Here is a 10,262-nt window from a genome sequence, read left to right as displayed (position 1 = left end):
AATGTGTTGGGCCAGGTGGTTGTTTTTTTTTAAGTTTAAGTAATAATAATATGATAATAAAAATCGTTGATGATTAAATACTTCTGCATACCTGCATACTGTGTTTGCAACATATGTTAAATGTGTTGTTCCGAATCCTATTCCTCGGGATGTAACTGATAGCATATTAGCTTGTAGAGTTTGCTGTTCCGCCAGTTTTGAAAACTCATCTTCAACTCCTGCGAAAAGCTCGGCTTTAATTTTCTCTCTGTTAGCTTCCATTGTTTCGAAGCTCTTCTTCTCTCGAAAGCTCTCCATTCTTTGGTTTGAGCGTTTCTGGTGCTGCTTGCTACCTCGGGCCTTTGAGGTGCTGGCTGCATTCTGACTTCTTGATCTTCCATGTGTTGTGGTGGTCTTCCACCCACACGATGGTGTGAGGCACGCTGGCTATAGCCGGTATTTTGATAGTAATTATTCATTCTTAAGTCGAATGGTAGGCAAGATATCTCAACCTAAAATCGAAACTTACATAGTTTACTACTTATTTACTTACTATACACTTCTACTTATAAGTATATATACCATATCCCTACGCATATAAATAAATAATATACAATAAATAATAATGATAATTTTTCAGATGCCGTCGACCAATGCCGAAAGGCAAAAAAAATATCGCGAAAAATTACGAGCGCAAAATCCGTCGAAGTACAAAGAAATAAAATTAAAAAATGCGGAGAGAAATAAAAAAAGAAAAAAAATCGCGGAATGTTCAGAAGATAAAAAAATTAAAAGAAAACAGTGGAGGACCAGCCAAACTCGCCTCAGAATGAAGTCAAAAGATACTGAAAAAAATGATAATACCACTGATAGTAATATTACTGAAGCTAATAGAAATAAAGCCTTGGTAAGAAGATTACAAAGAAGATGGGCTTATCAAAGACAATTGTATGAAGAGAAAATAAATAAAATGAAGAAAGAAATTCAGTCGTTGAAAAAGAAGTGTAAACGCTACATACAGAAAAATAAAAAACTGGTTGCGCATGTTGACGAGCTAAAATTGAAAGCACCTGAACCACAGATTCAAGATTGGAAAGAAATGACACCATTAACAAAATCTAACAGTTTCATAGAACAGAATTTGCCGAACATTTCTGAAGAAGAAAAGGGTAAAGTGAAGAAACAGCTTTTAACACATCATGTTTTAATAAATGCAATTCAAGACACATATGAGAATACGCAGAGTAACAAAGAACGGAATACACTTAAAAAGATAATTGGAAACAAGTACATAAAAAAATATAACAAGAAGATTGAGATAACTACGTCAGTATTTGGATTGAAAGGCCGAGCTCGCCAACAGAAAACAACTATTAGAAAGAACAGAATTATAATAAGTGAGATAGTTAAATTCTATAACAGAGACGATGTGAGTCGGGCTACGGCTGGGAAAAAAGAATTCAAGACTAAAGGCAAAATAAAAGACAAAAGGCGGTACTTGCTAAATACAATAAAGGAGCTTTATAAAAAGTACAGAACAGAAGGAGGTAGAGCGAAATCGACAGCATTTAAAAAGTACAGACCATTTCATGTGCTACAACCGAAACTTTCTAGCAGAGAGACATGCGGGTGCATAAAGCACGAAAACTTTTCTATAAAGGTTGCGACGTTAAATTCCTTAGGAATGTTGAAGACTAAGAATTCAAATGAAATCTTATTAAACGTCGTATGTGATTTGGAATCTAAAGCATGCGCCTATGGTGAATGTTCTACATGTGTCAATAAATTTATGAAGTTCGATGAAGACGATCGGGACATGAATGAAATTGTTAAATGGAACGAATTTTCTATGCAGACACATGAATATATTAACAAAAATGATGGCAAAACTATGACTACTAAAAAAATGGTGAAAAAAGAAATTCAAGATAAATTACAAACACTAACTGAATCATTTAATCAGGAACTTAAAGATATTAAAAAACACATATTTAATATAAAACATCAGTGCGCACATTACTTATCCTGTATAAAAAACTTAAAGGCCACTGAAGTGGCAATTCACATCGACTTCAGTGAAAATTATGTTTGCAAACTTGCTACTGAAGTGCAATCCATGCACTTCGGAGCATCAAAGTCACAAGTGACTATTCATACAGGTGTTTTGTATGCCAAAGAAAAAAAACCACAGTCATTCGCATCAATATCGGCATCTAATGAACATGGTCCCGAAGCCATTGGGCACATTTAAATCCCATACTAAAATATGTTAAAAAGGAATACCGCTGGTTAATGCGGTCCATTTTTTCTCCGATGGACCAGCAACACAGTATAACAAAAAAAGAATTTTTTTTTGTTTACCAAGTGTACAACGGAAATGTGATTCCCCCTTTCAACATGGAACTTTAGTGAATCTGCTCATGGAAAGGGAGCGGCAGATGGAGTTGGAGGGGGACTCAAACGCAGACTAGACGATAACGTCAAACACGGAATTGACATACCAGACGCATACACGGCCTATACATGTCTTAAAAACTCGGACACAACTGTTATGACTTTTTATATCAATGAGGATGACATTGCCGAATACTCAATTGAAGAAGTTCTGACGCCTGTTCCTCAGACAATGAACTTGCACCAAATAAGTAACAGTGAATCCAATTATGAAATACGATTCAGATCTCTAAGTTGCTTTTGTGGAGATTCAAGAGGTTACTGTCAATGCTTTGATGTAAGGAGACATAGACTGGTAAAAGTGACTAAAACTAATGAAAATGATAAAAAAATTAAAGCGTCTCATTTAAAAAGAAAAATAAATGAAGATGCTGACATATCTAAACAACACAAAAGAAATAAGAAAGCAAAAGTAACCATTCTTTCGGACATTAGATTCCAGCCTGAAAATACTTCATTTGTAGGTTTAAAAGATTTTGAAAAAAAATATGCAGATAATCAATAAAAACTTTAACCTGTCAATACAAAATCTCAAAAGGAAAATATAAGCTTTGACAATCCTGTGCCATCAACTTCAAATATAAGAAAAAAGCCTAAATGCATGCAAAAAAATCAAAAGTATCTCGACGAAAGTAGCTCAGACGAGAACGATGACTATTCGGTATATGATTCTTCGACCGAAGATTGTTATGAAGAAATATTATCTTTTGATGAAGGTACCTAACTTAGAATTCAAGTTTCGTTGTTTGTTATAAGTTTGTTATGACCTGCGTTGTGAATTCATTTTACACCAAAAATTTTTTTTTTCAGGAATAGAAGCAAATACTGAAAACGAAAATAAAAACATTATAAATACCGATACGAATGAGGATGAGAAACAAAATACGGAAAAAAAATCTGATGATACTTCGACGAAAGGTAAAAAGAAAGTCTCAGGCATAGTTTGTTCTTATTATTTTACAAAAACAATGTTAGTGGCACATTATTGTATTTATGTGGATCTTTTTTACAGGGATATTGAATGATGCTAAAACGCCTCATCACGTAAATGTAGAAAAAATAGACCATTGTATTCCTGTTAACAATTCTACAGCAGGTAATATTTTTCCATGTGTGTCTATTAAACTATTATCGTAGTCTACTAGTGAAATCTATTATTTTATTTACAGGGATATTATCAAATGTTGAGAATAGACATTTTATAGCAATGAGACTGGGACTGAAAGTTTAAATAAACTGATTGCTGTAACTTTGAGGAAACTTCAATCTCAGGTAAATTTAATAATTTATAACATTATAACTCAAGACGCAAATAGAACGTAATTCATTATGTTAAACATGTAATACTGTTAATTTACAGGGACAGAAAAAGAGAATATTCAATATGATACTGAGACAGAAGCAAATGATGAAACCAAACAAGTGCCAATAAATATGAATGACAGTGTAATTGTAAGATACTACACTAAAAAGAAGTGGAAATATTATATAGGGTTTGTTGTCGAAATTATTTGTAAAGAAAATGAAACGTTTTACAACATAAAGTTTTTAAAAACCATAATTAAACCAACGCTAAAATTCACTGTTACCAGAAAAGAAGAATATGATGTTGTACCTGCACTGTGTATTGTAAAGAAAGTTGCAATTTATACCAATAAATTCAAAAGAGTATATTTTAAAAAATGATGATCATGATGCCTGCTGTAATTTACTTTTAAGTCTTTTTCAACAACGTAACTACATCGAGTTTAGCTAGGTACACTATGAAATGAGCCTTGTTCTCAATTAAGAGCAGGTTGTGAATGTTTCAATATTACTGCACGATAAGCTAATCATAAAGCACCGTTTTCTAATCCAAATACACGCTTTGATTCATATGAAAAACTTAATTGCAAAATTAGTGACTGGCTTCACAATATTTTAAAATACCTATTGAATATAATTAAAATATATTTATAAAAGTGGACATATTAAAACTTATTTCAATTATAATTATAATGCATAAAATACTATATACTGTTATATCTATTATTACTCACATCGGTGTTGAAAATTTTCGTAAATCACTTTTAAGCTATTGAAAATTACATACTCGGCGGAAAATTTAGCAATCACCTCCGGCTCGTGCCCGATGTCAGCCACGTTCGTAGATATATAGAAGCATACCTACTTGTATTACAATTTACTACTCTAATAAAATTTTGATCTCTTGAAATATTTATCTTTTTTGATTGAATTATGACTTGCGAGGAGATTGAAGAGAAACAATTTTAGCTGTAGTACGAGTATTATATTTTGGAAGGCACACGACAGACAAGTTTTTCCTAGTTACTTAGGTAACCTAGTGTTGCTACAAATAATATATATAAAACAACATTGCCATATTATAACACACCCCCTCAATGGTGTTAGCACAATCCGACTTTCTCTTTTAAATAGTTAAACACTTGCTTGCCCAGTGGCTTTGTGAGAATGTCTCCCAACTGTTCAGCACTACTGACATATACAATCTTTATCCCATTAGTGTTAACTTTGTCTCTTACAAAATGTACTCTAATGTCAACATGTTTCAGTTTGCTTGGATGAAACAGGCTCTTACATATTTTAATTGTGCTTAAGTTATCCTCTAATACTGTAGCATACACTTTTTGTTTACAAATTTTAATTTCATTAATTAAGTTTTGCCACCAACATGCTTCACTCACAGCAAGACTTAACGCAATATATTCAGCTTCTGTAGAAGACAAAGCAACAGAAGTTTGCTTCTTTGATACCCATGATACAGTACAACCAAATACTTGAAACAAATATCCTGCAGTTGACTTTCGGTCAACCCTATCCCCCGCCCAGTCTGAGTCTGCATACCCTGCTATGATATGTTCACACTTATGTTTGGTGTAGACTAAACTTAAGTTTAGTGTACCCTTTACATATCTTAACAGTCTTTTTAAATGACTCCACAGATCTCGACTTGCACAGGCTTGATAACGACTTAAGATGCTGATACTAATACATAGATCTGGCCTTGTACTTAACATGGCATACATTAATGCACCTATCAGCTGCCTACACTTTTGTTCTATCTCTGTGCTTTCTGAGCTCTCTCGTTTTAAAACACTGTGATCAAAATTTTTATCAAGTGGGGTACTCACAGGTTTGCAATCTTGCATATCATATTTTTGTAAGACATTTTGCAAATAAACAGTTTGGTTTAATGTTATTGTTTCATTAGCTAAATCTTGAATTATATGCATACCAAGATAATGTGATACCGGACCCATGTCTTTCATTTTAAACATATTACTTAGGTCTTTCTTTACATTTACAAGTTCCTTGCTATCTGTAGATGCAAGAAGCATATCGTCAACAAACAGTAATAGAAATACTTTATAAGTCTCGGTCGACTTGACATAAAGACATGACTCATAGTTAGACCTCTCAAAACCTAAGGACAATATTACATTGTTAAACTTTGTATTCCAATTTTTAGGTGAATTCTTTAAACCATATAAAGATTTTATAAGTTTAAGCGCATACTCGGTTTCTTTAATTTGTAAGTTATCTTTACCAACTCCTTCCGGCACCGATATATATACATCGCCTTCTACATCACCATTCAGAAATGCACTACATACATCTAACTGTGATACTTGCATGTTATACTCGTTGCACATTGCCAAGAAGAACCGCACCGATGACAGCCTGGCAACTGGACTATATACTTCAGACAGGTCTACATCCTTTTGTTGGAAGCCTCTAGCAACTAACCTTGCCTTGTATGTTACTACCTTACCAGTCTCATCTTTCTTCTTTTTGAATATCCATTTACAGTCAATTAATTTGCAGTCTTCTGGTCGTCTCACAAGTTCCCAAGTTTTATTTTCTTCGAGTGCACTTACTTCTTTGTCAATTGCCTCTTTCCACTTTTCTTTTTCTGGACTTGACAGCGCCTCAGTGTATGTCGCAGGCTCTGGGTCAATCTGCTCTGCAGCTGCTACAGCGGCATATATATGACAAGAGTCTAATCTTGAAGGTTGTTTTAATGTACTTCTATCTCTTAGTCTCGCACGGTAGTCTATCTCTTCACTCACAGTGGACTGATCATTTTCTTGACTCTGAACCCCATGACCCTCTGTTCTATCACTTATGTTCTCTCTTACTGGTTCCAAATTTTCTAAACAATCTTCTTCTCTACTACACCCTGGAATTGGGTCTATATTCTGGTTCACACTGGTCTGGTCATCTTGTTCAGTAACATATTTAACATATTTTTCTTCCTTGTTTTCATTTGTTATTTTTATCTTTTCATCTTCAGTTGGTAGAAATATAACATCTCGTACTATCTCCAATTTTCTTGTTCCTGTAAAATACACCCGAAAACCTTTAGTATGTTCGCCATATCCTACAAATATCCCTTCTTGACTCTTTGGATCCCATTTCAAACGCTTTTGTTTGGGAATATGCACAGATACCCTGGACCCAAACTCATGCATTGACATAAGGTCACTTTGTTTTTCATAAAATAACTCATAGGGAGTTTTATCTACTGTAGGACTTGGTCCCGTGCGGTTTAGAACGTATGCGGCTGTGTTCACGGCTTCCGCCCAAAACTCCTTGCCAAACCCTTGCATCATACTGCGGGATGCTTCGACTAGGGTCCGCATTTCGCGTTCCGCACGCGCATTGTGCTCCGGTGTATACGTTACAGACCGTTGGTGAACGATGCCCTTGTGTCTTAACAAGCTACCGAGTTCGGTATTTACGAATTCTAACCCGTTGTCGGATCGCAAGCACTTTACTTTACATCCAGTTGCCCGTTCGGCTGACTGAATAAATTCTTCGATACATCGTTTCACCTCGGACTTTTGTTTTAGGAAATATACAAACCGATACGACGAGTAATCGTCTTTTAACAACAGAAAATATTTTGCTCCACCAATCGAACTTACCTCCATCGGGCCGCACACATCAGCATGAATCAATGATAATCTCTCACACGCTCTATTTTCGCTTCTTGCGAACGATCCACGATGTTGTTTTCCTAATAAACATTTCTCACACACTATATTCTCACTTTCAGATACATATTTTATATTGTTTCGATCGAGTATACGCTTTACATAGAAAAAATTTTGATGAGCAAAAATTGAATGCCATTTTGACAGCGTCAAATTTTGTTTTGCAAAGTGACATTCCACTTTTGTTTCTGCTTCGGTTTTTGGATACAGGTTTAAAAAATTCATCGTAAACATTTTATTTTTTTCTTTTAGCTATGGCTCTAACCTGACCATCTTTATTCAAAATTTCGCACGAATTTTTATCTGACGACAAAAAATATCCTTTGTCTAAAACACTACCAACTGAGAACAAGTTAAACGTTAGCTCTGGAACAAACAATACATTATTTAGAGTAATATCATTCATATTCTGTCCTACTCTAGCTAACACTTTTATTGAACCAATACCTTCTATAGCTACCTCGTTTCCGTCACCTACGGTTACTTTACCCAGGTCCGTTTTTAACTGAAGGGTCTCGAACAAGTTTCTATCCCAGCTCATGTGCTCACTCGCCCCGGTGTCCAGGCACCAGTCTTCTCTCTTGACTTTTTCTTTCTCCTGTGTTCCTATAAACGCATCGTGACATTTTTCTTTCCTGTTGTAATTTCTACCTTCAGTCTTTTTCTCTTTCCTGAACCAACAGTCCTTTGCCTTATGTCCATATTTCTTGCAATAAAAACAATTTCTGTCTCCACTTTTGTCTCTCTGCTCTCCTCTAGCTTTACCAAAACGTTTCTGTACTTTTAACGCTGTTTCTTCCACCTGTTTTGGCATTCTCTCTTCCTCTATAAGCAATCTAGAGGTCATCTCAGCTAGGGTTTGTTTCTCATTGGGCACGGACTCCCACGCAGATCTGAAGTGTTTGTATGACTCTGGCAGTGCCATTAATATTTTAGTCATAACCATTTTATCAGAGACAGGCTCTTTACACTCTTTCAACTTCGTCTGGATATGTTCAATTTTTGAAAAGAAATCTGACATGGACTCGTTTTCGTACTCGAGAGAAAAGAATTTTTGTTGTAACAAATGAACGCTCACCTCGGATTCTTTCTGGTAGACCGTATTTAATTTTGTCCACATCTCTTTCGCTGTTTCACACGATAGTAAATGCGAAAGCGGTCCCTGATCCATTCGAGTGACTAGCAGTTCTTGGGCTTTGGCATCATTTTTCATCCATTGCTTTAACAGTTCCGGTTTTTCAGTTTCTGCCGGTTTCACCAATTCGCCCGTTACCAGTTCGTACAATCCTCTCCCTTTCAGGATTACCTTTATTTGAAACTTCCATGTCGGCCAATTATTACTTCCGGTTAATTTTAAACTAGACCCGGCAATTTCAGATTCCATCTTTCCTCGGTACTAACGAATCTTTCAATTCACCCGCACCGTTATTAAACGCTTCTGCTACCATATGATGTGGATATTATGACTGGGTGCGAGGAGATTGAAGAGAAACAATTTTAGCTGTAGTACGAGTATTATATTTTGGAAGGCACACGACAGACAAGTTTTTCCTAGTTACTTAGGTAACCTAGTGTTGCTACAAATAATATATATAAAACAACATTGCCATATTATAACATTTTTTTTTTCCTTCTCCTTTATCAAAAAAATAATATAACCCCAAATAGTTTATATTATGGACTAAGCTTTATAATGGTCATGCACGTAACATTCGGTCATGTACGTAACGTGTGTTACGATGTCATGAATGTTATAAGTACAATTTTTTGCGGCCATACCCTAATAAACAATTTTCTTGAGACCAATCCATAATTTAATCGATAAGATACGTAAACAATCGCTAGAACACAAGAACGCTTTGATGAGACCGCTCAGTGGCGCGAGCACGTCCGAACACGCTAGAACGCTCTAAGCAACTGTTCGCGCGCTCTTGCGCCGTTTACATCAAGCGAGCGAGCATTCTTAGAATATTCTATAGAATCTTTGCGACGCACTAAGAACAACGAAAGAATGGTCTACGCCTGTTTACACTAGAAGAATTTGATGTAGTGGGGATAGAATGAGCATTCGCTCGTTTGGTCTAAACCCACCTTTACGATAGTACCTATTTACCTTTTATGCCATCATCAGTCGGCTATAAAATATAACATATTTCATAAGAACACATTCTAAATTAATGTATTATTGCGATAACAACATATATTAATAGATATAATTACTTGTTGACTCTTTTATTTCGTAAGCCACGCGGCTGCGAGCGACTGTTCGGTTCACAGACTACCAGTGTTGCAGGTCCACTTTTGAAAAACACAGGAGAATAATGTCGTAAAAAAACAGGAGATTTGAAATAAAAACAGGAGAAAAAAAGTTACCTCGTAAACCATCATGGAAGCATGTTTTATTTATTATATTCCATAGGTTATTAATTTATGATTTATTATTAACATCTTCATGACACAAAGGATTGAATATTAGTTTTTCAACTACATAAATTTATAAAAGTAAAAAATATAATATTAACTTGGTTAAATTAGGTAATATTTAAGTAACAACTATATAAATCAAATTTCTTTAGCTGCATAAATCAAAAATAATTTAGTGTTTAAAGTATTTAAATCCTAATCACCACAGCTCATATAAAATATCTATTTAACTTAAGTAACCAATATAAGTTTCTGAATAGGAAGCTAAATAGACTAATTGGCTTACTTAAAGACTAAGCATCTGAATTACTTTTAGGTACAATTCTTTATTACCTATAGTCTCATCTGCAAAGAAAGTGTTTTTGTTACTAAGGTTCAAAGTGACAC

At 34.9% G+C, this 10,262-nt stretch overlaps 2 protein-coding genes across 2 annotated transcripts; both read left to right on the top strand.

The window, feature by feature from the left end:
• The first annotated feature begins 753 nt into the window (after nt 1–753).
• LOC141441768 (uncharacterized) lies at nt 754–2,230 on the top strand. The gene has a single exon (XM_074106619.1). It carries the CDS (start codon nt 809–811, stop codon nt 2,228–2,230), a length of 1,422 nt encoding a protein of 473 aa, XP_073962720.1. The 5' UTR covers nt 754–808.
• Nucleotides 2,231–2,250: 20 nt separating this feature from the next.
• LOC141441769 (uncharacterized) lies at nt 2,251–4,639 on the top strand. Its single transcript, XM_074106620.1, has 5 exons — nt 2,251–3,149; nt 3,244–3,351; nt 3,446–3,529; nt 3,603–3,705; nt 3,794–4,639. The coding sequence occupies exons 1-4, from the start codon at nt 3,035–3,037 to the stop codon at nt 3,662–3,664; spliced, it is 369 nt and encodes a 122-aa protein (XP_073962721.1). The 5' UTR covers nt 2,251–3,034; the 3' UTR covers nt 3,665–3,705; nt 3,794–4,639.
• The last annotated feature ends 5,623 nt before the right edge of the window (nt 4,640–10,262 follow it).

The sequence above is a fragment of the Choristoneura fumiferana genome, chromosome 24 (assembly GCF_025370935.1).
Source record: "Choristoneura fumiferana chromosome 24, NRCan_CFum_1, whole genome shotgun sequence".
In the NCBI taxonomy this organism is placed as follows: domain Eukaryota; kingdom Metazoa; phylum Arthropoda; class Insecta; order Lepidoptera; family Tortricidae; genus Choristoneura; species Choristoneura fumiferana.
Note: the sequence above shows the minus strand (reverse complement) of the source record. Positions and strands in the feature narration are given on the sequence as shown.